Source organism: Falco biarmicus, chromosome 1, assembly GCF_023638135.1.
Source record: "Falco biarmicus isolate bFalBia1 chromosome 1, bFalBia1.pri, whole genome shotgun sequence".
Taxonomy (NCBI): domain Eukaryota; kingdom Metazoa; phylum Chordata; class Aves; order Falconiformes; family Falconidae; genus Falco; species Falco biarmicus.
In genome coordinates this window covers 298,677-325,741 of record NC_079288.1, presented here as the reverse complement: position 1 = coordinate 325,741, position 27,065 = coordinate 298,677, and the positions used below count along the sequence as shown (strand labels likewise).

General features: G+C 51.8%; 3 protein-coding genes and 1 long non-coding RNA gene across 4 annotated transcripts; 1 reads left to right on the top strand and 3 right to left on the bottom strand.

Moving 5' to 3' along the window:
• Positions 1 to 987: 987 nt before the first annotated feature.
• On the bottom strand, positions 988 to 7,160 carry PYCR1 (pyrroline-5-carboxylate reductase 1). Its single transcript, XM_056351534.1, has 7 exons — positions 6,998 to 7,160; positions 6,856 to 6,926; positions 6,578 to 6,757; positions 5,631 to 5,852; positions 5,062 to 5,154; positions 4,493 to 4,656; positions 988 to 4,392 (listed from the first exon to the last, which is right to left on the bottom strand). The coding sequence occupies exons 1-7, from the start codon at positions 7,062 to 7,064 to the stop codon at positions 4,233 to 4,235; spliced, it is 957 nt and encodes a 318-aa protein (XP_056207509.1). The 5' UTR covers positions 7,065 to 7,160; the 3' UTR covers positions 988 to 4,232.
• A 1,374-nt stretch (positions 7,161 to 8,534) lies between these two features.
• LOC130143829 (uncharacterized) lies at positions 8,535 to 13,328 on the top strand. The gene is made up of 2 exons (XR_008819886.1): positions 8,535 to 9,696; positions 12,913 to 13,328. It is a non-coding gene; the product is annotated as an uncharacterized LOC130143829 (long non-coding RNA).
• On the bottom strand, positions 9,687 to 12,918 carry MYADML2 (myeloid associated differentiation marker like 2). Its single transcript, XM_056326725.1, has one exon. The coding sequence runs from the start codon at positions 12,344 to 12,346 to the stop codon at positions 11,438 to 11,440; it is 909 nt and encodes a 302-aa protein (XP_056182700.1). The 5' UTR covers positions 12,347 to 12,918; the 3' UTR covers positions 9,687 to 11,437.
• A 5,232-nt stretch (positions 13,329 to 18,560) lies between the features above and the next one.
• NOTUM (notum, palmitoleoyl-protein carboxylesterase) lies at positions 18,561 to 27,065 on the bottom strand. The gene is made up of 11 exons (XM_056323754.1): positions 26,240 to 27,065; positions 25,885 to 25,937; positions 25,683 to 25,778; positions 24,743 to 24,803; positions 23,795 to 23,853; positions 22,231 to 22,333; positions 21,269 to 21,460; positions 20,821 to 20,921; positions 20,575 to 20,722; positions 19,917 to 19,964; positions 18,561 to 19,805 (listed from the first exon to the last, which is right to left on the bottom strand). The coding sequence occupies exons 1-11, from the start codon at positions 26,953 to 26,955 to the stop codon at positions 19,499 to 19,501; spliced, it is 1,884 nt and encodes a 627-aa protein (XP_056179729.1). The 5' UTR covers positions 26,956 to 27,065; the 3' UTR covers positions 18,561 to 19,498.

Below are 27,065 nucleotides of genomic sequence, written 5' to 3'. Positions count from 1 at the left end.
CCGAAGCAAGCGCTGGCTGAAAAGTGTTAAGACCGGGGCTGGCTCCTCTGCTGTCAGTGCTCCCTGCCCGCCCCCCGCCCTGCTCTGGGCGCTCCCATCTGTGCGGCTCCGGCTGTGAGTCCGTAACACGGCGATACTGGCGCCTGCTGCATTTACTGCTGTGCACAAGCAAAGCAGGGCTGATGAGTACAGCAGAGGACAAGGGACAAGTGGAAGGTGCAGAAATGGAAGTGGGTATACAGGAGTTATGGTAGCATAACGGCAAAAGCATGCTCCTTAGGAGAAAATAGGCTGGGCCCTGGGTATTCAGCAACAGCTCTGCCATTCTTGCAGGAGATGTAAACTTTCTTTCTGTGGGGCTCCTGTGGCCCTTGGCAGGCTGGCTTTGCCATCTGCTGTGGCAGCCAGCTGTTACAGGTCTACAAGCATCTGGGAAGTTCGCCTATAGCTCTGCCTCTCTGGGGATATGCTGGGGCAGCCCATAAGCCTCCCTTGCATAAGGGCTCAGGCTTAGCCACCCTACCTTTTATTCTGCATCACACTTTTATCAGCCAAGTGGAAAGTCTTTCTGCAATGCACCCTTTTGTTTTGCATCAGCCAGTAGTTAAGCCATCTCACTTCTAGCTTGGCCTGCCTGTGCAGGGTATTCACAGCCTCGGACATGGGAAAGGGAGGAACATGCAGCATCCACTCACCCCCCATGGAATTTGCATGCAGTGGCAGAACCACTAGAAAGCCTAAAGGGTTAGGATTCTTGGGCTTTCTCCCCTCCCTTTAAATCTCTGCAAACTGGTCACACAGGGCCCTAGAACAACTTCTGTGTTGTTGCTTAGGGACCCTGGATGACAAGGAGAAACAGGCCAGTGCACTTCCCAGTCCCACACCCAGACAAACCATCCTCAGAGCCTTGAGCACACTCACTGCAGGCAGCAAGGACCCAACGCCTGCTACCAGGGGCAAGAGACATACCCAGACCAAACGCAGCACTCTGTCAGAGAAGCGGTTTATTATATAAAGAGGGAAGAGGAGTAAGCATCTGACATGCCTATAGGGTCGTACCCTGCTACCAGCCAAAAGCCTAACACTAAAAATGCTTTAACATCACTAGCACCTTTGTGTCACATCCTGCCAAGGAGGGAGGAGTGACTCAGATTCACCGATTTTCTTGGTTGGAACAGAGTATACACAATACCACAGGTAAACAAAGACTTTGTATTCCATAGTCAGGCTCACTGGTAGATAACTGAGCAGCAGAAATGCTTATCACTTGCTGTGCATGTAGTTTTATGCCTTGCATTACTTACTAAAAAAAGGTAAAAGAATAAGAGAAGGGGGCAGGGGGGTGGCAGTGGAGGTAGAGGGGGAGAGAGACATCACAAGTCCTGGATCCAGCATTGGGCCTGCCAACGGGGTATTTCTTGTAGGAGCACTCATCCAGAAGTCCCTTCTGCTTTTTTTCTTATTCCCTCCTAAAATGGCACTTGCTTTCCTCTTTTATTCTTATCCTTCAGTGCAGACCACCCCTTATTAAAGTCAGACTCGTTTGCCGTGTAAATTTGCACACATGCTCCTTACAAGCACGGAGGGGCAAGCCTCTGACCTTGAACTGAGTCAGCGGGTGCAATCTCCCCCTGCATGTTTCCCTGTCCCCCAGTTACTGCAGATTCCTGCTGACTCTGCTGCTTCCGGGGCCATTACTCACCCCTCGGCAGGCTGCTCCCTCTTACCAGTCTTTAGTTCATACAAACTAACCTTTCGTTTGATCTCGCCAGTGTCCAACATTCCTTGAGTGTTGGAGACCCTCGGCTCAGGGGACCTCCACCCCCTACTCCCTTAACGAGTTGTTTCCCTACTGTTGTTCACACCCTTCCAAGCTTTCCTTGGTGTTAGATTGGGTTTTTTTTCCAGGTGGTCTTTGGCAGCCTCTGCATCAATACCAAAATGCTTTTTGTGCATCGCCTGCACATCCAGGATTCCTCAGGAGACAATAAGCCCATCTTAAACATCCCCCTTTTATCATCCCTCCTGCATTACACCCCAAGGTGGAGCACAGTACAAGTTACCCACCCAAGTCCATCCCACCCCCTGCAGCATGCTGTTCCCATGGCAGCCCTGCTGAAGAGCTGTGGCAGCTTGCACACCTTGGGCAGTTTTCTGGCTTGGAAATGGACTCAGGCTGTGGGAGAAATGTGGAGAGGCACGGAAGCCACGCAGGGACATTGGCTATAAAGATACCATAGAAAACAGTAGATACAACCTTCTCTTTGCTGCTGTTCTGGGGCTGGCTTCCAAGACTGTGCCTGAAGGAACGGTTAACTGGCCTTCCGGGTGACAGGCTGCAATCTGCCTTCTGTCTGATCAGAGCGTTGGTTCCTTCTGCCCTTTGTCTGCAACCCTCCCCGATTCCTTTCCCTGGTGGGCCCAGGGAAGGGAAGTGCCATGTTGTCCTGACACTGCACAGTGCCAGCTCACACCTGGCCTGGCACTCGGGGCTGTGCTAGCCAGCAGGAAGGGTTGAGCAGGGCCACCCTCCACCTGCTGCTACCACAGCCCTGGCCAGATTAGCTCCCTCACAAGTAGAGCTGCAGGGGCAGAAGGCACTGCTCCTACCCCCCATCCTTCACTGCTGTTTCTTGCTCACAAACTTAAGTCAGATGGGAAATTCTCCAGACCAGAAAAGCAAGGGTCTTTCTCCTCTGCACAAGTGTAGTCATTTGCATGTTTCACCAAGCAAGTGCTTGTTGTTGGACAGGCATCAGGCATTCTGAAGTCCTTCCTGAGCTTCTTTTGTGCCAAGCTGGAACTGATTTTCCTCCGAGGTCTCATGCAGGACAAGCTAGGTGACATGGGACAAGATCTGAGCCACAAGTCACATCAGATGACTCAGTGTTTCCCTTCAGTCTTCTGTTCTAAAGAACTAGGGACACAACTGCATGAAGCAGCCCTGAACTTTTTTCTAGGTGTTTTCCCCTTCTAGCCATTAGCAGTGCAACACCTTCAGAAAAACAGTAATGAAAAAGAAACTGTCTAGAAAATACCAGAGACATAACTGTGCCAATATAAAGTGACACAGAGGGCTGGCTGCTGTGCTGGAGATTTCACCAGCCCAGGGGCTTTGCTGGGAGAAATGCTGTTGTGGAGGGACAGTCAGTCCACCACAACACGGCTGGATTGCACAAGCTGAAGCAGCCGCTGTCAACAGGCATCAACACTGCAGTCCAAGGAGGTACAGCCTGATGCAAGGAAGGGTGCTGAGGAAGAGCCCTGCTACCACACAGCAGCTCAGCACCAAGGTAAAAAACCCTTCCTGAGTCTAAGGAAACGGTACAGAAGTTGACTTTCTTTGGAGGAGGTTGTCCTTGATTTCAGCTCTGCTCCCAGCTGCCCCAGGAGCAGTGAAAAGAGCAGGGAGAGCATCGCAGTGCACAGTGACACTGAGAGATATCCATAGGCACATGGGAACAGATTCTGCCCATGGAGAGCACGAAGAGGTGTCAGAGAGCAAAAAGGGAGCACTGACCACCCACCCCACCACCTGGCCAAACACCCAAGCAAGGCTAGCAGTGAAGGAGGAACAGTGAGAGCAGCTCATGGTTCCCCAAACCAGACAGAGCAGCCACCAAAGAGAGAAACAGAGTGCGGTCCAGAGGTTCACACCATCTGTCTCAAAGTCAAGCAAGATGGGAGATGGGGCAGAGGCACTTTGGTCCCTTATGAGAGACGCTTTAGGGCCCAGCCTCTAGTGTAACACCCAGCACTGCTTTTGTGTGGCAGCATCTGCTCTAGCAAAGAAAGACAGCAACAAGACACAAGCTCTGACACCAGATGCAAGATGAAGCAAGAGAGATCCAGGCCTGGTTCAAACCTTTGAAACCAAAAGGCATTCTGAAACCTCTTAAAATCCTATTAGCAACCATTTCTGCATGGGACACCTTGAACACTGCCTGAGTCCTAGAATTATGCAAGCCTTCTGGACAAACAATGCCCTTGACGAAGCTCCAATGATGGTACACCCCTGCCCAACAGAGAACAGCAATGCCAGGAACAGTTTGCACTGACCCCACTACAGGTTAAAGACCCTCCTCTACAGCGTTGCACTGCTCCACAGCTGCTGTAAGCCAAGTGCTGAGTATGGGGGACACCAACATTCAGAGTAAGCATTTTTCCTTAGACAAGAAGGAAAGGGCATGGAGGAGGCTCATGTTCAGCATGGCCAGACTACCGTGGTCTGGTCAGTTCTTCTTGCTGCTGGAGCTCCTATTGGTAAACAGGCTGACTTTGCTGGCAGGTGCCACAGACAGAGAAGGAGACTCCAGCTTCACCTTATCCAACAAGGTCTTCTTTATGGCTGCTGCAGAGATCTTCTCTTGGTCTGCCAGATGCTGCAGCTCCCTGCAATGGGGTGGTGAGAAAGAAAGACATAGCAAAAGGAAGAGACAGGGAGTATGGAGCGCAAGTTTTTCAGGCTCTTTAGGACTTCCTAGGCACCCACCTTGTCCGGATGCAGGAAGCCTCCACAGCATTGATTAGGAGTGAGCGAAAGCCACCACTCTCCAGGAAGTGCAGGGCATGGATGGTGGCTCCCCCAGGTGAGCAGACGTTGTCCTTCAGCTGACCAGGATGCTGCTCAGATTCTAACAGCATTTTGGCAGCACCCTGTAGCGAGGAAGAGAAAACATCTGACAGAGCTCTGACTGAGGAACTGGCTGTCAAATACTCCTGTTCTCCACTGCACAAAGCGGCACCTAACACTCACGGTGGGCAAAACTGGGGCTCCTGCCCAAGAGCCATCAGCAGGCTGCTAAAACACTTTTCAGAGCTGAAAAGGCCTACAGAGGAGTCACGGTTCCCCAGGCCCCAGCTCCTACACCATCAGCACCAGCAGATTGCTGCAGACACTTCCCACATCCCCTCACTGGGAAACTGCGTGCAGTCAAAGCAAACAGGTTTTTTAAAGTAGATTCAGTAAAATGACTGAGATAATTTCAAATTGTGACATGCAGAATACTCTGCACAGAGCAGGCATAGACTCAAACATGTTCTGGAGGAGGAAACACTGACCAGCAAAGCCTGCGCTCCAAGTCGAACAGCCAGCCTGCGGGGAAGTCCCATTTTCACTCCCCCATCTGCAAGAGCATCCAGGGCAGTGAACGCCTGAAACCAGACAGAGGAAGAGGGTGACCGAAAGGCTCTACTCCAAGACTGATAGTCTCAGTGAGCAGAGAATCCAGACCTCCAGGATTACACCGTGACTCCTATCACTTGACAAAAACGTCCCCCTTTACTGCATGGGGGCCACACCAGGCTTCCCTCCCACGAGTTCCAGCTCAGGGGTGGGGGAATGGGAGAAATTCAGCTTTTGCATTGTACTAACTACAGTCCCACGTTTTGCAACACGGACATGTGGACAATGCATGCTGGCTATGGACTTCAGACTTGTCTGACTGGTAATGGACTTTTGTTGTTGACCCAAAGCATTTATAAATGGGATACCAGAATTACCTGTCCTGTCATGAATGTGAGTGATGAAAAAAACAAGAAATGACAAACTGAAGTCACATAGACTTTCACCATATGCAAAGCCTACTGCTCTCCCCAAGACCGCCACAAGCTGAGAAAGCAGCACATACATACGCAGGGCCACTGCCACTGAGCCCTGTTACAGCATCTATCAGGTCCTCTTCCACCTCAGTGCAGAAGCCTACACTGGCCATCAGTTGTTCCAGGAGCTTCCCATCCTCCACATCCGCGTGAGTCCCGGTGGCATAGACTGTAGCACCTTCCCGGACAATCACTGGCGTGTTGGTCATGCACCTGATCACTTTTGGTGTGGGGCAGAAGGCAGAGAGTTTCTTAGGGCAGAAAATTATTTGAGACAGAAAGAAGAGAGCGAGCGAGAAAGAGAGCGAGCGAGAAAGAGAGCGAGCGAGAAAGAGAGCGAGCGAGAAAGAGAGCGAGCGAGAAAGAGAGCGAGCGAGAAAGAGAGCGAGCGAGAAAGAGAGAGAGAGAGAGAGAGAGAGAAAGAAACAAAGAAAGAAGAGAGAAAAACAAGCTTCAGTGCATATCTGGCATACCAAACAGGCTGTCTAGGAAGGGGCTCCCCATGTGCAAGACCAACAACACATGCAGAGGAAAAACAGTCTCCCATATTCCAAACGTCCTCCTTTAAGCTGATGCGGCCAAAACTTAAGTGTCAAGTCTTAGGCAGTACCAACAAACAGGAAGGTGGGCAAGGCTGTAGCTGGGAGCGACAACCTGTGCCACTCTCTCCCACACCAGCTCCCGCAGAGACTTAGCACAACGTCTGCAGAAATTCCTGGGAGACAGCCCAACGCTGCTGAGCGGAAAGGGACTTGACAACACCTCGGGCGGGGAGAGTTGGCGCCAAGGCTCTCACAGCTTGTTCTGACGAGGGCGGGCAACGGGGCCCCGAAGCAGCCGGGCAGCTGCAGCACCGCTGTGGGCCGAGCGAGGCCCGTGCCCCATGCCGCTGCGGGGCGGCTGCGGGGGCTCCGCGCCGGCTCCCGCACGCACCGGCTCTGACCCCGGCGGGCCCCCGGCCCCCGCAGCCCCTCACCTTCTCGATGGAGCTAATGGTGACGCCGGCCGCGCAGGAGACCACGATGTGCCGGGCCTCGATGTCGGGGCCCACCTCCTCCAGGATGAAGGGGATGATGGGCGGCTTGACGGCCAGGAACAGGACATCGCTGCTCTTCACCGTGTCCTTGTTGCTCACCGTGAAGTTCACACCAATTTTCTGCAGCGGGGGCGGGGGAGGGGAGAAGCGGGAGCGCCGTCACGGGGGCGGCCCGCCGGGGTCGCGCCGCCGCCCGCCCGCCCGCCGCCCGCACTCACCCGCAGCCCGCTGACGGTGGGCAGCTCGGTGTCCGGGGAGCTCGCCGTGATCTTGTGCGCGGCCAGGACCCCTGCGGACAGCACCGCGCGTCAGCCCGGGCGGCTCCGCGCCCCCCTCCCGCCCGCCGCACCCTGCGCCCACCTGCCGCCGTGAAGCCCCTAGCCAGGGCGAAGGCGAGCTGCCCGGCGCCGATGAAGCCCACGCTCATGGCTCAGCCCCGCCGCCGCCGGCCACCGGCCACGTGGCCGCGCACCGCGCAGGGAGGTGGGGCCGCAGGGGGAGCAGCGCCGGGCGCCGGCGCGCAGCAAATCGGCGAGGGGCGGGGCGGGGCCGCTCCGGCTCTCCGCCACTCAGGGGCGAGGGGCGGGGACACCAGCGCGGCTCTCGCCAGCTATTGGGGCAACCGGCAGCGGGTATTGCATCATTCACCGCCGCCGGTGTCCGCTCGGTGCCGCGCCGCGGCGCTAGGGGGCGCTGTCCTCCCGCCGCAGCCGCTGGCTGGTGGCGCGCGCCGTTCTGGAAGGTTCGGGCACCGCCGCGGGGGGGGCCGGCCGGGGCGGGGGGGGCTGGACCGCCAGCTCCCGGCTGCCCCCCAGCAGCGCCCCCCGTTTCCCGGGCCGCCGTGCCCGCCGTGCCTGTCGGCAGCGGGGAGAGCGGGGAGAGCGGGGAGGGCGGGGCGGGCCCCCCAGCTGCTCCCCCGGACGTTCCCGCGATGCCGCGGCCCCTGGCCCCCCAGCTGCTCCCCCGGACGTTCCCGCGATGCCGCGGCCCCTCCAGCGCCGCGCGGTCGCGGCAGGTGCGGGAAGGGGTCCTCGGTCCTCGTCGTGTCCTCCCGCCGCCGCCGCCTCCTGGGCCAGCAGCAGGCGGGGAGGGGCTCCGGGGGTGCCTCTCCGGGAAGCGGCCCCGGCCCCATTCCCCCCGCCCGGGCAGCCGCTGCCCCGGGACGGGGCTTTGGTGGCCCGATAACCGGGCAAGTCGTGTCAGCGCAACGGGCGGGTCCGCGGTTGCGGGAGGGGGCGGGCGGGGCGCGCCCCCGTAACGTCCCCGGTCACGGTCCCGCATAGCCCCGGTCACAGCCCTGCACAGCCCCGGGCACGGTCCCGCATGGCCGCGGCCGCACTCCCTCAGGGACCGGCTGTGCAGAGGCAAAGATGCGTTGAAACACGTCGCTATAGACCGCGGGCACCAGGCAGCGCGTATCTTTTCCTAATGTCGACTTACTGCGCTGGTTTCTTTTTCTTGCCTCCTGTCCCTGTCCCCATCCCCCCGTTTGGCTTTTTCCTTACTCCTTTATTGACAAAAAAATCTCGGTGTAACTCCTGCGGATAAGTGCTCTTAAAGGTTGTCTTTGGGGAATGCTGAACCCAAGTCTTCAGAAAGAGAAGGGGGGGAACCCCAACCAAACCAAACCAGACCCCAACCCGTTCTAAATCCAGGTCTTTTCTCTCTCTGTCGGGCCGGGATCCCCTGGAGGCCTTTGCACCGACTGCAGCACAAACCCGCAGCACAAACCTGCAATTCCAAATGAATGCCTGCACGTTCTGCCACCGCTTCACCAAAACAGTGAGAACGTTGGCGCCTGTTTCATGGCAAGTTACTTGATCATGATTTATTAAGGGGAAAGAAAAGCTCTGGAAATAGAGAGCTCTGGAAATAGAAATCTCTCTCTTTCTTAATTAACTGAATCGTTACAGGGTTGGTTGTTAAAATCGTATTAAGCAGGTATCTGATGATCTCCGTCCTAGATTGGGTAATCTCATAGTTTCCAATGGTTAGTGAGTGTTTTTAACCACTGAAGCATGAGGTTGGTTTTTTTTTTTTCTTTCTCTCCTAAAAGAGTGGATTGTTGTCCACACAATCATTTTTTGCCATTTTGACCATGCTAACATTTTTTGCTCAGTCTTTGGCTGGCAGATGAGAAAGCTAAATCTGAACACACTGTTCTTGGCAATGACTTGTCTTTCCACTCTTCCAGTCAGTGGTATCATGATTTCCATGTTAAATTCTGTTTACTTCTCGTTGTGAAGGCACTCCATTTTACCCCCATTGTTTCCCAGTTACCTGTTTGCCTTGGGCCTTTCTCTTCATCCCTGACAGCGTGTGAGTGGCATCAGCTTGTGCCATGAGCAGATACCACATTCCCACTAGTTGCTCCTACTTTGCAAAATCTTCACAGCAAAAAGCAAGCAAATGCACAGCTGAAAAAAGCGTTAACCAGCTGAGGGGCGTTCTGGCAGACCTCGCTGCCCAAAAGACCTGCAGAGCCATCTCTGGGGATGAGCAGCCCTGCCTGGGGATACCTGCCATCCACGTTCCTCACCCTGGCACCCAGCAACCCCTCAGAGCCCCCCAGAGCCCATAGGAAGGTGCTTTCGTAAAGCAATATTCCTGCATTTGCAGGTTGGAATTTTAGAACAGAATTCATAATGGTTCACAGTCACCTGTTGGATTTTTACTGCTCTGTAATAACAAAAATTAAGTAATTTTCAAGTGTGAAACAGTTTAATTTGTCCAGGTTGATGGGTTTAAAAAGAATACATCATAAATGCTCAAGGTGCCTTTTGTGTGCAATTGCTCTCTTTGTACACCACCACCTCCAATACAAATGGATTCCTTTTCCCAAGTCAGCATTTCTTATTTGTACAACTGCTCAAATTGTTTGTGTGGCAAGAAATAAAGCTCTCTAATGTCCTGGTTTATATGTACAGTAGAAAGGCTTGGGGCTTACCCTAGGACAAGCTAGGCAAGCTCCTGCTGGACCATTCTTTTCCAGACCTCCTGCCCTTGATGGGGACTTTCAGGGGAGACACCCCCCCCCCCCGCCCTTGGAAGGCTGTTTGGTAGGTATTTTATGCTGGATACTGGTTCTGGCTAATAATTCTCACTGCTAAAGGCTGGTTCTTACCTGGTAGCAGAATTAGCCAACGCATTCTGTCCCAACAATTTTTCCCTTTGGTTTTCAAACCCCATACAAAGCACTGATGAAAAGTAAGTTTCCTTCCTTTTTCCTGAGTGACTCTGCTACAAAGAATGTCAGCCAGAGGTCTCAGCCATCCTGTGTATATACTTTTTTGGGGCTGGATTCAGGCTTCATAACCAAAATAAATTGAGCTGTGCTTTCTGGCAGAAAGCTGAAGAGCTGCGTCTGGGGAAAGAAAAGCTGTGCAGAGAGCAAGACAAAAGTATACAAATCTTTGGAGATGTAGTATGTAAGTGCCATTCAGCTTTATTTTAATTTGGTTAAAAATAAATCGGCTAATAAAAATAAGACAGCTACTTTCAATTTTAATCAAACCTATCTAGTCTGTATGCTTTCTGCACAAGTACTCAGACTGCTTTGGTTTTCGCTGGATCAGAAATGAAGAACATTTCTCCCAATTAAGCCTGAAATCTGAGCTATGCAATGTGGGACTTCAAAGTGTGTGTTTTGTCAGGGACAGGTCACAGAAATGCAGCTGGTTGGTGACACAAAGAGCTCAGAAATCCTAATGCCTGATCTGCTCTGGGGCAGTGCTCCCAGTGCCTTACCGTCATATGCAAGTTTTGTTGCACCCTGTCCCGTCTGTGCCCCCCTGGCCCAGTTTGATCTTTTGTGCAGCGCTGCAAGATCAGTCCATCTCTGCATGACCTTCCTCCCTCCCTCCAGAATTTATCTTTAAGCTTCCAGAAAAAAACAAATTCTTGACATCAGTATACAGAAACAGTGGCATATGAACTGGGGCAAAGCACATGCCAAGGTACCTTCAGGTCCTGCTCAAGCAAAGATGTCGAGTTACACACGGCTATTTGGCAGTTTGGCTCTGTTCTGCACCCTGGTTCTTGGCAGAAGAGCCCCAATTTTGCAAATTTTCACTTATGTAGTGACTCCGTGTTTGCTAAATAGGAGTATCCCATGCTTCCCCACAAGGTGCATGCTTGAGGATATTCTTTTTTGGGCTAAACAGCTAAGGAGAGGAGAGGAAGGGGAAGGACTGGTAATCTTCGCAATGCTATTACAACTATGATGTTCTTCTCAGAAACATCCTGACTGGAATTTCCCACGCTTGCAAGCACTTTGTGTCTCACCACATAGCCCAAACTAACCCAAACTCTGAGGGACTGTTTTTCATCTCCAGAACTGGTGTTCCTTGATGCAGCTTTTAACTTTCCCACTTCCTGGGTAGTCACTTGATTACGGTTAAGCGCTGGTAAGTGTTTCAAAATCCTTGGTGTCTTTCCTAATATTTGGCTCAGTAATCTGGTAGTCTGCAGACCTGCTGTTGCAGCGGCAAGCACTTCTGCCACCTGGAGATGAAAGGCCATTTTGCATACTTGGAGTCGTGTTGTTTCTTTGCGCTGGCAGCGGGTGGCTGAGGCAGATGATGAGCAACATGGAATGGGTTTTTCCCAGCATCAGCTGCAGCACACCCACAACAGGTCGATAGTTTGCTGGTCCAGTCAGTCTTAACCTTGAAGTTTGGTTGATGGTTCTTGCGCACATGCCTGCTCAGCACCTCCCTTCCCCACATCCCATCTCCCACTGCATCCCCGACTGCTGTTGCTGATGGTGCTGGGATGGCTCAGCAGCAGGAGACCTGCATCTCAGAGGTGGGAGACAAAGCGGATGCGCTGGGAGTATGCCAGGTCCACGACATAGAGCAGCAGGTTCACGTAGGTGAAAATGGCAATCACCAGCTGGCTGTCCCAGGGGCACTTGCCCTTGGCACAGAGGCTGGGGCGCTGGGGGGAGCCGTACTTGCTGTCAAAGCAGAACACCGGCCAGATGACCGCTGCGCTCACATACAGCAGCACGGCCGCGAAGGTGTAGACGACCACAGAGCGCTCAAAGGGGAACCACAGCAAGGCAGTCTTACCTGTGACACTGAAGGCCACAACCACCACCGTCACCACGAAGCAAAAGCTGTAGACAGCCACGCACCACTGCGTTGCCACGTATTTGCTGTACTGGCTGTCGTTCACCAGCGCCCCGAAGATGATGCAGGCCACGAAGGCCTGCACAATTTTCAGGAGCCCAGAGATGGTGGCCATGTAGCTGGTGACTTGTCCTGGTTTTGCCCTGGTTAAGAACACCTCAGTGGTGTATGCAATGAACAGGAGGCCCGCAAAGACACTGGCTGCAATGCGAAAGTCTCTCACCTCACAGCCGATGGGGTAACAGCCCAGCTGGACAAAGTAAAGTGGGTAGATCACTGCAGCCGTGATGGACATGAGCGTGGCGAGCATGGCAAAAGCAGCGGTGAAGTTTCCCCAGGAAATACTCAGGCAGCTGTGCAGATGTGTGAATTCGCAGGTGATGATGAAGACAGTGACAGCAAAACAGAAGGTCCAGACAAACATGCAGAAAGTGCCGTAGGCCGCGCTGAATCCCCCCTGATGGACTACCAGGCTGAACGTGGTACATCCAAACGTCATCTGCAGCAAACGAGCTATTCCCACAGGGGATGTCAAGGCAGCGGTGTTCAGATATGGCCCTCCTGTGCTCTCCATCATCTTCCCAGCCCAGCAGACAATGCACTTAATGCCTCCCCCCCACCAAATGTCCTTCCAGGCTTCTGCTCCTTTGTCCCTGAGTCACACCTGGTACCGGATCCGTAGAGCAGCAGCCCAAACCCCCACCTTGTCTCCACCAGCACTGTAGGGGCTGCCTGTGAGGCTGCGCATGTGTTCCTGGCAGCCTCTCCGCACAGACTTGCTGGCTGCAGGGAGGCTGCTGGCTGGCTCTGCCCACTGGCTGCAAACTCAGGGTGCTTTGATCAGCTTGCTCCTCTTTCTCAGGTCTGAAACCTGCCCCAGCTTCTGTCCTTTCACCATCTCCTTTCCTGCATGATGGCTGAAAGGATTGCTTTCTCCCTGGAGGCTGACATTTATTCCATTTTAGCTCTGCAGCTGTAGCTCTCTGCTGTGCCGTTTGCAGGAGTCTAGGAGTATAAATAGGGGCTATATTAATAGTGCTGGAATGAGTCCTGCCCCCCCAACTGCTGCAAGCCGATGTTATTTAACACTGAAACTGTGAGCTCCACCAGAGGCCCTTGATTATCCTTCTGCTGTTCCTCTAGGTGCACTTGGTCACCAGAATGCTGCTGTTCCCCCAGCAGCTGCCCCGTGCCATGGGGCTGCCCGTGGGAGCGGGCTGTGATCCAGCCATGCTGCACAAGCAGGAGCCCAGTGCTGCAGACCCCAAGCCCCCTGAGCCAGGGTGCAAGCCCAGAGGCATCACAAGCCCTATAGAAGGGTTTAGGCCAGAGGCTACAATAAAAGCTGACTCACTTTGCTCCATTTGTTCACCTGCTGTGAAAGGCCATGCTGTGTCCTGAGCACTTGTAAGAGCAAGCGGCTGTCAAGATTTCGAGTGCCAGTCCTCACTATCTCCTTAAAGTTTTTCCTGTATCTGTTTTACTTGTATGGGAAACAGTTATTCTTGTATCTCTGAATGCTGAAACCAAACACAACTGAAATAAATTTAAAAAAAATGCTTTGATATGCTTAACTTTGTTTTGGAACACAGATTTCAATGCACAGTGTCAAACCCTCCCTCTTGTTGGATCAAAGCTTTCCCAGGTAGCCGTTTTTGCTATACATTTCCCCCAACTGGGTCTCTGCCCAGAAGTCTCTTAATTCTAACTCTAAAAGCCCCAAAGAAAATTTCTGATGTAGTTTCAGAATGGGAAAAATGAAAAACACAGCCCAGTAGAAAAATTCCTTACTTACCTCATGGCAGCATTGCTGACTCCTCACCTGCAGCTGGTCCCAGAATGGAAGCAGGATCATCCCAGGAGCCCTGGGCAGGTGCAGGGAGTCAGCACGACTGAGGGCCAGCTCAGCCCAGAGCCCTAAAACTGTTCTCAGCAGTTCAAGGTAGTCATCAGCTGTGCTGATAAAAAGTCTGCAACTTCCCAACTGGGAATTATAATCGACCCTCATGCTTGGTAACAGTAATAATTGCTTAATATCATTGTTTCTTATTTGTATGTTAGCATAATGATGTGTGACCTGCCAATGAATTGCCACACGTGGTGACAGACACTATAAAGAGCTGACAAAAGAGAGTGTCTGCTCCAATTTATAAACTTAGCATGCAGTTCAGGGGCAGCCTGGTTTGTCCAGGTGAAGGACACTGCTCCTCCTTCTCCCATGACCCGTCCTTGTGCTGCAGCTGGGGACTCAGATGGGCCAGCTTGGGGAGCTCAAGCAGCTGAAAGCTCCCGGACCCCCTGGAAGAGCACACATTCTCAGCAATGCACTGCCTGCACGGTCTGCTGGCACCAGTGCTGCTGGCAGGCAGGACCACCACCTGGGACGTGCGACCACAGCAGCTCACGCTGCCTTTACGTGAGTCTCTGCTTGGATAAAATCAGCTTTGGAGGTGACGCAGCATGTCTGTTTTCTGGCTGCTTCTTCCCATCCCTCCCTTGCTCTTATACCTCTTGCCTACACAACTGTTCTGCAGGCTGGATCAGGACACTAATCTCAGATTTAAAAAAAGGAACAGCAGAAAACATGCACCTGACAGGGATTATTTTTAACCTGGAACCATTGCTGGTCTGATTTATGCTGCAGATGTGCACAGTTGTACCCATGCAGCAGCACCACTGACAGAGCAGCCAGGGCTGAGGGATTGGACGAGAACTATTTAAGCTCATATTGCTGCTGCAAGTCACTTGTGATCCAGCTGTGGCTTAAGACAAGAGACAAATGGAGACAGACACGGGTTACAGCAGGATTGCTTACGGTGGAAAGCAGTGGCTACAGCACTCCAGCAGCTCACAGTCAGCGTTTTGTAGGCCAGGCATAACTTTACGGAATGATTCGCACCAGAACAGTACAAATTCTGTGGATGTTAAGATAAAATGTGCCTACCTTCAGGTTTGTCACCATCTTGTAACCTCGATGTCTCTTTCATGAATATCGCTCCCATGTTCCTTAAAATGACCTCTGGTGCTAAAGGTAGAAGACCTGCATTCATTTGGGGTGCAAGCTGCACAATTAACATCACAACAGCCAGGAAATGCAGCAAGAACCAAGGAGATCCAGGTGAATGTGCTCTCACCCTGAGGTCTTGCCCTTCTTGACTCTCTGTGATGTTAATCCTTCACCTCTAGCAGAAGTTTTCCAGACTTTAGCAGCAGTGTGTCCCTGTCTGTATTGCCACACGTCCTGCGAAACAGGGGGGCTGCATTACAAGGCAAAGCTGTGGCTGCTGTTGGACTCTGACCCATCCTGTGTGGGGACACTGCTTTGCTGCCCCTGTGTAGACTCAGCATTCCATCAGTGATGCTCTGCTGCACCTAAACACAGCTGAGATGACACTCATAATTTTTCGCTTTAAGCCCTAGCAGGATGCCCCTTTTGATCCCCCTGCAACACCCCCCATTGCAGCACTGGGCTGCAGCGTACCACGCTGGCTACGTGGGGTCAGTGAGGAAAAGTTTATTCGGTACTTGCATTCTGGCAGTCAGTCAGGCATTGCACTGAACTCCACAGTCATGGAAGAAGAACAGTTTTACAGTTTATAGCCCACTGTGTTCTTGCTTATGCTGAAACTTGCTGCATCACCTCCTGCCTGACCAAGGGACCAATGCACTCATGAGCAGAAAGCAAGGGGATGCTCCCTGTCAAGACATGCTTGAGGACGACTGCTTGCAAGGTCCTGGTGCCATGGGCTGGATGGTCATGACACCCCCAGCTGCCCTGTGGCCCATCGGTGGTGCCTAGACTCCGAGCAGCTGGCCCTGCTGCTGGGCTTTCGCTTCCCATGAGAAACAGCAGCACTCCAGAGAGCCCTCAGCACCGGGAGGTGGCATCAGCTGAGGGCAACGGTTCCGGAATGAAGAGTGGGCAGGAGTGGTGCACCAGAGGGACTGCTACCATCTGTGTGAGTGTTGAATTTGAATGCGCAGGTCTCCGGCCTCTGTGGGTGCCCAGACCCTTCAGGTGCTGCCAGCAGGCTCATTTCCCAGCATCACACAGGTGTGCTGCCAAAGCACTTAAATTCTCTTTTCACTTTAGAAACATGTAAGCAGGTTATCAGGTGGAAGGTCATGAATTAGAAACCACCACTTCTTGCACCCCATCACCTCAGCAGTTATGGTACTCCTTCGAGATCCTGACACAGTTTAAGGTTTGTTCTGACAGGAGACCCATAACCACAGACATCTGCTGGTGAATGGCGTGGCAGCTCTGCAATTCAGATGAACACTGAGAAGCCCTGTACATGCCCATGCATCAGACCAGTGCCTCCTAAAGGGTAAGTCACAGCATCTTACAAAGCAAGACATTGATTGGCGCAGAAGAAACCACGGCTACAGAACTGGCCAGATGTTTAGCCTGGGTTCCATGCAGGAGGTGCACTGCCAGCAGGACACAGTAGCAGGGGCTAGTGTGGGGAACAAGAGCCTCATCATCTGCTGCATGGCTGCAGCAGGCACTGCAGAACTGAGGCAGCAGCAATGCTGTCCCACTGCTGCTACCATCCTCTTGCTATGTTTTCACAGTACTAATGCTGATTCCAGTTGCTTGTCCAAGGAACCTGTCCCCATGAGCAGCCTCCACAGACACCTTTCCTCAGAGCAGCCATCTCGCCAGCGTGGGTGGCACTTTCCCCTTGCCACTGCCCCCAGTCCAGCTTGGGGCTCCAGGTGGTGGGACCAGCAGAATGGAATTGTCCACAGACCTCACTGTGTCACGGCTGGGTTTGGTGTGCATTACTCAATCAGATTGGTGGTCCTCCTGCACGAGGGCTAATGTGCGGGGCAGCAGGGCGAGAGCCAGTGTCTCTCAGGCGCTGTGTCAGCAGTGATCCCCGCAGTGAGCAGAGACCCAGCACCTGCCCTCTGGCTCAGGGCTGAAACTGCTGGCATGGCTCAATGCCCGTGCCTGGGCCGGTAGCCGTGCAGCGCAGGTCCGTACATCCTGCTGCCAGCTGCTGACTTCCTGGTTGCATTTTAATTCTAGCTCAACCATTCGATGCATTTGGAGACAATTTTTCCCTCTCAGAGGGAAAGCATCACATCTCGTCATAAGATCTGAGAGTACAAACACACAGTACTGAATTCTTCCAGTCTTGCCCTTTTGGCCGCTGCCTTCCACACTGCAGATGTCACTGGGGATAAACTGACAAGTGCCAGTTTTACAGAGGCTTGGGAAAATTGTATTTATTGCACAAGTACAAGAAGTATAGAACTGGAAATTATTTCCTCGGTTACAGATTCCAGTTTCCAGCCATGACTTGCAACCACATTGTATAATTTTTCTAATAAATTAGCCAAGTTCCTCCTTTAAAATATTTCTGAGACCTCTCCCTGTTACCTGTTATAAAAGGCCATTGCAGAGGCATACTAATCTAGAAGAACGATCCCTGACTCCCAGGGACTTTCTCCTGTACTTCCAAGGAAAAGATCCCCTCCAAACATTCCTTGCCTTTTAGAAATTAACCTTTGAATGAATGTTTTAGATATACAGGTAACCAGCTCTGCAAAAAGTATTCCAAATTCAAAACTGGTATTTATACTGTACTGTTTCCTAGCAGCAATGCATCACTGGGCACAGCCTGGGGGACTTGCCACATCTACAGGTGCATCGTCGCGTGTGTCACCATCCCATGAACAACCGGTAGGCACAGCAGTTCCCCTTGGCAGTCCCAACCGATCAACTAGCGTGTGGCAGAAATTCCAGCACCTGCACAAGTACCGGCGCTTTGACTGACTCCATGTGACTCCAGCCCTCAAAGGAATCCCAGCTTCCTGTACGCCTTTCCAAACATCATCTGTACCAAAAAAGCCTCTCAACCTAGTGCCATGAAAAATTTAATCAGAGCAATTTTACTTTTATATCTGTCATCAAAACATAAAGGGTATCAGTAATCCCTAGACTGATCATAGGACAACTCCACTGATAATTTTCCTGCATTTCAGTTCTCCTGGGAGCACTGCTCCTTTTCTCTTTAGCTACTTTTTTTACCTTAAATGTGTACTAAACCCACGCAGCACAGCAGGATGGCTCATTTCCTCTGTGGTACGGCTCAACTCTTTGCTAAAATCCACAAAAAGTAACCAAATGGTTGCGGTTTTGTTCACTTTTGCATTTACTCACCTAAGACAATGGATCTTACAAATGGCACCACCGTTTTAACCTGGCAAGACCTATCTTGAAAGCGCAGGGAAGTTTTCTAAAACGAGGCCCTCATTTTCTGTGGCCTACACACTGTGTAACCAGTTATACAAGTGCAAGCAAATGCGAAAGTGGGTATCCAGAACGTGTGCTGAACGGCTGTACATCACGCTCCTTGTGCAGGTTTGTCTACGCAGCTGCAAGATGCTGCAGTGCACAGCTTCTCTGCAACTGCCTGCGTGCCTTCCCCCCGAAGAGCTGTCCCTCGCTCTCTCCAGCTTCAGTCACACATTCCTGGTCCCTCCTTTCTCCTCCCCTGACCATCCAAGGGGATTCTCCATGCTTTGAGGTGGGTGTGTTCGCGAATGACTAGAAGAATAGAAATATGTTGGTGCTTGTCTTGTGTTCTCTTGCCTTTCATGTTCCAAATGCTCCCCATCTTAAGGCAGCCCACACGGTCCGATCAAATGTTCCCCTCACTAGAGCAGAGGCCTTTGCTGCAGAAACAGATCTCCCTGCATCTTAAAATGCAATGTCCTGGAATACCTAGCAAATCACAGTCAAGCTAAAAATGCTGTGCAAGTACGCAGACATCAGATGCTGGGTGAAAAATCTCTGTACTTAGACCTCATATTACAACCTCTTCATCAGAGAAACAATGACAAAGCATACTGCAAGGGGAACACAGAAGTCTAATTAATACAAAATGTCAGTACCACCCTCAGCCCTCTCCCAGGCACAAGTGATCATAAGGACAACCCATCCATATGAGCAGCATATACAACTTTACAAAGACGTAAGTATGGTTCTCTGGTCAGCCCTTATAAATAGCGTTTTACATATTAAAATAAATATGTCCACATTGCCAAAGTAGCAAGAGGTTTCTTCGTTATTTAAAAAAAATACGTTACAAAACAACATCATTTATATTTCTTGCTTAGTTTAGAAAAAGTAATAAAAAAGTCATTATTTTATAAAATAATACGAAAGTAAATTGAGTACAAGAGTGTCCATCCCTAGCATGTGTCCTGGGTTTGTATGTTCTGACTCATCATGAGATGCTGGCCTCCAGGAAGTCATGTAATCATCCCTTCACTTCTAGTTGGACAAAAGAAATCCAGTGCTTGCTTTTTTCATCACTTGTATCAAGTCTGTGATGTAAAATTCATGGCAAGGGAAGAAGTCCTAGATCTGGGGAAGGTTCTCATTGCTGCTATTTATGGCTTTGCTACTCCCTGTATCAGATTGCCTTGTGTAACGCAGGAAGAGGATGTGAATGGCCAAAACTGAGCCCTGGAGTTTGGAGGTAACGAGTTCCAGTCAAATATTGTAACCAAGAACTTGCCTTTTTTTTTTTCTTGACACATCCTAAGTGTGCAAGAGTGTGGGAGCACGTGGGTATGTACAGGTTTGAGCATGCATGGGTGTGAGCTTGCATCTGCCTGCATGAGCGTAAGGAAGAAGATTAGAAAGTGTGGGAGAAGGGCTTAGAGTCTCCTCCTGAGCTAATCTCTCTGCCCCTCTGAAGGCCCCTTCCTAGTTACCACTGCTAAGCATCCCCAGGAGTTTACTGGGCTCCAGGCCCTGTTGCTGTGCCATCTTCTGAACATCAAAACCCATGTGCATGAGGAACTGAATCACATTCATCTCCTGTCCTGTGAACTGGTCCCTGATAGTGGGGCACGAGGGGTTGCAGTGAGGCCACGGACAGCTGTCAATCAGATGAATTGGGCAGCCTTTCAGAGGTGCCTTCCCATTTTTGTTGCTCTCATGTAGGCTCCGATCCCAACAGTGCAGGGCCCGGGGTAATGATGTCCCCTTCACCTGGATGTCTGTCCAGTGACTGAAAAGACAAACCGTACAGATTGTATCAGAGGGGTCAGGCTGCCACAGCTGGTTAATTCCCGTACTGTTTTCCCTGTTGGTCTTTCATAGAATCTGCAAAAGCACTCACTTGCGTGTAATGATCTCATGAGACAAACAGGCAGGAGCAAAGCTAGCACTAAAGGAAAAAAGGAAACATGGATTAGGTCTTCGAAGGACAAAGTAACTCCTACTAAACAGAACCTTCTGCACTAGGTAGAGGGTGGAATTTCTGCTGCCGCTTGCAAGATTTTTAGAAACAGCGATGACTACCGTGATATAAAACTCGACTGGACCAGAAACCACCCAGAAGAAAAGGGGTTCCACCCTGCCTAACACTGCACATTTGCAACAAGAGACTCCTGAATGCCTGCTCTTGCATGGAGGAAGTAAGGCGCATTAATGGTTCCTCCTCTTGTCTCATCAACTCTCTGCACGTTTTATGATCAGTGCTTTTCAAAACATCCCTGTGAGGTTAATGGCTATACAATGGCAAGGAGTCTCAGACCTCACCTTGGAGGCAGGAAGGAAAAAAATCCACATTCCTATTGATAACAAAGGCTAGCTGATAAATTACTTTGCACTTATCCAGAAATGAAAAAGGCAAGATTCTTAATGCAGACGAACTAACAGTTACCAAATTTACCACACTTGTTTCTGCAGAGGGATCTGTGAAATGCTACCAGGATGCTGGGTAAGAATGTCTCTTATAAATAAATGTGCCAGGTTTTCCCCACTAAAATACTTACGTCACATCCTTCAAGGTGCTTCTCAGCTCCCTACCCAGATTCTGGATGTAGAGCCACTGCCCCTCCTGAACAGGCTGGCCAGTGAGGTGTACATTGTCTACAGTAAGCTGGGCCTCATCAAAGAGCCACTGGACAACAAAGACTGGACCTAGAAGACAAAACATTTGGAAAAGGGATTGCTCTAAGTTAGCTGAGCATACAGAAGAAACCCTAGAAACCATTTTATCTCTCTCCTCTGATACTTACATCGAAGAGTGGGGTAAATCTTATATCCAAAAAAGCAATTCCACTCCTCTCCCTCTTTAAACTGCAGCTTACAGCGTTCAGGAACAATACCATTCCAATACCTAGAAGATAAAGCACTAACAGAATGAAAGGCACAGCACAATCTTAATGACAGCCTTTCCATATTCCAGTCTATTCCTGTTCTGATCATAGTTCCAACCTATTGACACCAGAGTTCTTTCTTGGCTACATTGTCCCATCAACACATTTTAGAGCATCTACATTTGCACACATTCTTTTGCACGTCTACATTTTAAGTTACTGTCTTTTCCAATAAAATCATTGAAAAACAAGTGATGTAGATGACAAATAGTCTTCTAAGTATCAAAATGAAGGAAGACAAAGGAGGAGGAGATCTCCCACACTCTAACCCCTTTATGAAAGTGTACTTTGGAGCATCTGATTGTACCTTATTCCTCTTCTGATGGCTTCTGTTGGAGCACATGTTATGGTATCAATACAGTCAGTTCTGCGATACTGTTTATTATCCAGGAACCATCCAGAGTCTGCCAAGCCTCGAACCTGAATCCCTTGATAACCCATCTCCTCCAGCTGCTCTGCCACTCGATCCACATTGAGGAGCACTCCCGTCCCTCCAGCACTGCAAGAGCAATGTTAATACTGCAGTCGGCAAGCACACACAGCTGTTAAATGCCTGGCTAGCACACACATCCCCTCACAGCAGCGACACCCTATAAACAACCTCATCTATCCACAGGACAATCCACTACTGCCTTGGTAGTCACTGAGTTATTTCCTTGCTTTACAAAATGCTCAGCGATAAAGCCAGTGCTGAGTAACAGTGTGATACTTCAGACACCAAATCCTATTCTCACTCTTTCCTCTGGGAGCTATGTATGTTTTATACCATTTGCAAGCGATTTGGCTGCTCAAAACCTGAAAGAATCTGAAGTGAGACAAATCGACCCTTTGCAACTTCTGTATTACACCCCTGTGTAACACATGCTGAGCGTACCATAACCTTGCACAACATAGCACAATTCGGAACAACTGCACCAGGTGAGTCCGATTTTTTAATTCAGATGTCCCGAATCTATTCTCAAGAGGCATGCAACAGAAGCCAGCGTTTTTGATGCAGGGAAGAATGAACACACTCCCTCGCTCTAGCAAAGCTTTTACCTTGTTATTTTCTCCTAAGTGTACCTGGACCAAAAGTCGAGGAATTAATATTGTATCATCCCCTGTTGTACCACTTAAAGGAGAAAACTGTAAAGAGATACAAGGTTTGTGGTGTTAGTTTTACTGTACCCCTAGGAGAGATTTTTCAGGAGCTGCTGACACCTCCTCCCTAACAGCCCTCTCCTGTGGAAATCTTCTGTCTTCACCACAGGAAATTTTGTATATACCTACCTGCTCCCTGCTAGCAGCAACACTTTTGCAGTGCCAAGACCTTTTCCCACCAGCTCCTTTATAACCTCCTGAATGATCAGTGCTCCCATGAAGGCATATTCATCTGGAAGAGATAGCTCAGTATCAACAAAACTGTTTCCTGTACAGGCTAAGATTTTTGCTTCCTCTCCACAAATGCTTGTGAACCTTATGAAGGGTTTATGAACCTAAAACCAGACCCATTCTCTCTATCTGTATCAGGTACTTCTAATAAGAGATACAGTGCCTCGTATAAAAGGAGCTTCCCTGAGAGGAAGTGAACACGGAGTGAACAGAACACACAGAAACACAAGCACACCTTCCCACAACAGTGCTTAAGAACTGGTAAACTTAGAGAAGGAAAACAAGGCGGCAGGTGCTGAGACCCTTTCTCTATACATAAGGAATAAACACACCTTCTCACCACCTGGAATCTCAGTTCCAGCTTACTGCAGCCCTTTTTTTGCCAATTCATAAAGCCAATTCAGAGAAGCAATGTTTCACAAAACATTACACCTATGCAGACCGCGACTTCCTCAGCATCACTGAAAGGCAGCCACATTTGCTGAAGTGTAACTGCTTCATAGGAATGATCATAAGCAGCTGTGATGAAGTAAAAAGGTCCCGTACTGCGACAAAACATGTATCTGTAGCATCTGTGAGCGGTCAGTTCCCAGTATAAGAGTTAGTGAAAAGAGACATCAAGTGGCACAACGCCTGGTGTAAGGCCAGAACTCACAGAGCAGCTCAAAGAAAAGTGTTAGCCTTGGGCCTCTTCAGTGCCACATCACACAGCATCTTAGGCCAAATTCTTTTGTTTACAGCAGCGTGTTATCAACAGTAATTCCATGCCGGTCAAAAAGAACTCTTCCTAAACAGACAGGAGGAAAACTAAGCCTCCAGCATTTCCATAGATATTACTGCACCCAGACACCAATCCTGCTTAAGTAGGGAAACCCAGGGAAGTACACACTCATCTGCATGAAATCCAGCTCTATCTGGAAGAGGACTCCTTTAAGCAGACTCCCAGAGTTCCGTCATCATGAAAATGACAGCCAGTGGCAATGCATGTATTAAGACGAACTATTTTTTGCTTCCCAAAGAAACCTGCAGACAGCTTTTGCCTGACACATGACGGCTCCTTTCAGAGGCCAAATGTCCTCCCGACAGAAGTCTGAAACTAAATGCACTGCACTTGCCTCTCAGAGCAGCAAAGCCTAAGTCGCATGCAACAAACCATGGTTCCTCAGCTACACCATTTAATTTGCTGTGTGCGGGAACCTGAAGATTCATCTAAAAGGAATTCTGTTCCTCTAATCCTTGCATACTGCATCAGTGTAACATCTCTGCAAGCAGTGGCTCTGAACTATGTCAAAACAGCCTGAGCTGAAAAGATCAGGATGTTTTATCTGGAAGTAGCTTGATATTCTTTCCTGCCCTTCAGCAAGAAAAAGCCTGTTGTTGGTTCACGTAATTTCACAGAAGTCTGGCCATATCCTTTAATGTGTGATGTCTGGGGCAGCAACAACCCATCAGCAACACTCACTTTTCTCAGACTTGGAAGAGGCACCACTCCAAACATCACTTGAGCAATAAGGGATGAATCTGTAAAAGAGAGCTGTGTGAGTACTGATGTTCCTTTGACATGCCAGGAGGGGTGAGTATAGGGTCAAGTAACTGGAAGAAAATTAAACCATGGGGAAGGGAAAAGGGAAGGGTTTCTTGTCCAGTCAGACAACTTACCTTCTCACACACCAACTGACAACTATAACTGTCTTGATTTTTCTCCTGAACACTGGTAGTTTTACTGAGTTAAATCAATAAATAATGTGGGTTTTATCAATGTAACTAAAGCACTGACCCCAGTGGACAGAACGATGGGCCGAGATTTTGCTCTTAGCTGTCCCATTGATATGTGGACAGCCTGCCACAGGGAAACTCTCTGTGCTTCAGTTTTTCACATGAAAAATGAGAAGACCTTGTCAATGCAGTGTAAATGCTGACTGCAACCTCTGGAGGTTTTTGCAGAAATTAAGTTACCTTCCCATTTTTGTCTCCGGCTTGCAGAAGGCAAATTCACACCCTTTGCTTCTGCTTTTCCCTCCTATATAAATCCATATATAAACTGACGTCTTTCTCATTTCTCTTCCTTGAACTAGAAAGCTGCTCTGCATTCCTCTACAACTGGCAAATGTGTAACATACTATCAGCCCACCATTCCCAACAGTATTTGCCGCTTCAGCTGAGAAGGCTCTCTACAGTATCCCCCGTTTTACTTCGTTAGATCACCCCACAACTCCAAGGAGACTGGACTTAAGTTTCTCCAGGCCTTGCCAGCACTACCTGTTAGAGAGCTGAACTAGGACAAATGAGGAAACACAATTTCCTCCCGCAAATGTCAGCCTTAATCAGTCTTTGCAGCATTCCTGCTAGCCTGAAAGACAGGAGATGCTGTTTAGGTATAAACCTGTTTCCCTTCGTTGCCCCTCCTTACACCATGTTTGCATTCCACCAATGGGGATTTTCTTCTGGCTGTGACGACAGGATCCCAGTTCCTGCAGATGGGCACAAAGAAACAAGAAATGTACAGATGACAAGTCTAGGACTTCAGAGAAACCGTTATGAGCCTCATGCAGGATCTGACCACACAGAAAACCAACATCCACGATGAAAAAACATTGGTAAGGGAAGCGGAAGGAGTATTTCTAAATTTGCCCTCAGGCAGATGTGACTTTCAGAATTTCATTCATGCTAGAGATGAAGCCTGTGTAGAAGTCTCTTGTAGTACAGAAAAGAACCTGTGACACATACTTAAAATTAAGCACTTCCCAAAAAACCAAATCCTAGCAGGTAAATTCCAAAATACACATTTATAAGGACCGAATGTATGCTTTTACACAGAGAAGCGCTGTGGTTGGTTAAGCAATGCATTTGTAAATGGGGAAAAGGTGGAACCAGGCAGCTCCAGGTAAAAGCCTAGACAGTTAATGCCATTTCTCCCTGTGCACGCAAGGTCAGTCCCACTCCAGGCAAACACACCCACAGCAGTGCAGCATGTGATAAAGTGTCTCAGTCCTGACAAGGTGATTAAGAGGCCCAAAACGGATCAAGAGAAACACAAAGTCTCTTTCAAAACCAAAAAACCTAAACCACAACTCTGAAGATCCAGCCGGTTTGCGAGTACACGCATGCATTCAATAGAGAGCTGGTGCTGCTGCCAGCAGGAGCCGCACACCCGGCCCCACCTGTGCATCTTTGCTTTCCTGGCCTGCTTAGGGCACGCAGCAGCAGAGCAGGAGCAGGAGCTGCAGCCCCACCGCACCCGCGAGGTTGTGCCAGTGGCCGCAGGGCAGCAACCGCGTGCCTGCGAGGGTGCAGGTGCCGCGGGCAGCGGCCCTGGCCTGGCTGGCTCCGCTGCCGTCGGGGCGACTCACCCACTCGTGTGGCGGGCCACTCCCTGGAGCTCATGAGCCTCCGCATGGTGTCGTAGCGGGTGTCGCAGTTCTCCCTGTTGAAGCAGTACCACCCTCCTGGCGGGGGGGAGCGCGGTCAGCCGCGCCGCCCGCCGCCCGCAGCCCCCGCGGGGCCGCTGTGCGGCGGGGCGGGCGGGGGGCGCCTCCCGTCGCAGGGGCTCACCTTCCAGGAACAGCAGCCACCGCCGGCTGCCCTTGGACTCCTTGAGGTAGTAGCTGCGGACAGACAAACAGGCGGCAGCGCGGCGTTAACGGGGCCGTGCCGTGCCGGGGCAGAGCGCAGGGCCGGAGGCGGAACGGGCGGCGGCGCTCGCTCCCGCCCAGCCCAGCCCAGCCCAGCCCGGCCGGGCCGAGCGCGGGGCCGCCGCCGCCGCCGCCCGGGAGGCCTCGCTGCACCTGTCGCCGCCGCGCCGCGCGCCGCCGCGCGGTGGCGCCGCAGCCCTCGGGGCCGGGCCGGGGCGGCGGAGCCGGGGAGCGGCGGCGGAGCCGGGGAGCGGCGGCGGGGCGCGGGGACTCACCCGGCCGGGCTGCCGTCGTTGCAGGTGACCGAGGCGTTGTGCAGGAGGTGCAGACGCAGGTCGTGCGGCAGCGCCTGGGCCGAGCAGGGGTACAGCGACTGCGCCAGGCTCTTGACCTGCGCCATGAAGCTGTCCATGTTGCCCTCCACGGCGGTGAAGTCCAGCGGAAAGCTCTCGCCCGCCGCCGCCTCGCCGCGCTCGCGGGCCGCCGGGCCCCGCCGCCGCCAGCCCTTCCTGCCCTCGCCGCCGGGCCCGGCGTGCAGCAGCCCCAGCAGCAGCAGAAGGTGCACGGCCGCCGTGCCCATCGCCGCCCGCCGCCACCCGCCGCTCGCTGCGGTGGCAGCCAGCCCCCGGCGGCGGGCAGCGCCGCCCGTGCTCCGCCGCGCCCCGCCGCGCCGCCCGCGGGGCCGGGGGTCGGCGGTGGGCGGCGAGGACAGCGCCGGCGGCGCGGGCTCGGCGGTGCGGCTGCCGGCGCAGGAGCCCGCCGCCCGCTCCCAGGCGGCGAGCATGACAGAGGGGCACGGAGTGCGCGTGGAGCGCGCCGGGGGCGCCGCCAGCCCGGGCGCCGCGTGGGGCAGCAGCCGGCCAGCCCCCGCCCTGCCCTCCGCCCCCTCGGAGCGAGGCGGAGGGAGCGGGGGGTCTGCGCCGCGCCGCACCGGCACGGCGGGCCGCTCCGTCGGGGTGCGCCGCACGCCCCCAGCCGCCGGCGCCGCCATCGCCGCCCCTGCCGGCGCCGGGGCCGCGGCCGATGGCGCCCGCCAGCTTCGCCCGCAGCGCGGCGGGGACGCGGAGTGGCCTCTCGCCGGGGCCGGCGGCGGGGTCCAGG

Bases quoted from the DNA above. Each gene is read 5' to 3' on its own strand.
- PYCR1 (XM_056351534.1), bottom strand. From the start codon at position 7,064: ATGAGCGTGGGCTTCATCGGCGCCGGGCAGCTCGCCTTCGCCCTGGCT. The intron at 6,927-6,997 runs GTGGGCGCAGGG...TGCTGTCCGCAG, and splicing joins TAGGGGCTTCACGGCGGCAG to GGGTCCTGGCCGCGCACAAG. The intron at 5,853-6,577 runs GTGAGGGGCTGC...TTCTGCCCTAAG, and splicing joins CCATTAGCTCCATCGAGAAG to AAACTCTCTGCCTTCTGCCC.
- MYADML2 (XM_056326725.1), bottom strand. From the start codon at position 12,346: ATGATGGAGAGCACAGGAGGGCCATATCTGAACACCGCTGCCTTGACA.
- NOTUM (XM_056323754.1), bottom strand. From the start codon at position 26,955: ATGGCGGCGCCGGCGGCTGGGGGCGTGCGGCGCACCCCGACGGAGCGG. The intron at 25,938-26,239 runs GTGAGTCCCCGC...GTCTGTCCGCAG, and splicing joins AACGACGGCAGCCCGGCCGG to CTACTACCTCAAGGAGTCCA. The intron at 19,806-19,916 runs GTGAGTGCTTTT...TTGTCTTTTCAG, and splicing joins CATGAGATCATTACACGCAA to TCACTGGACAGACATCCAGG.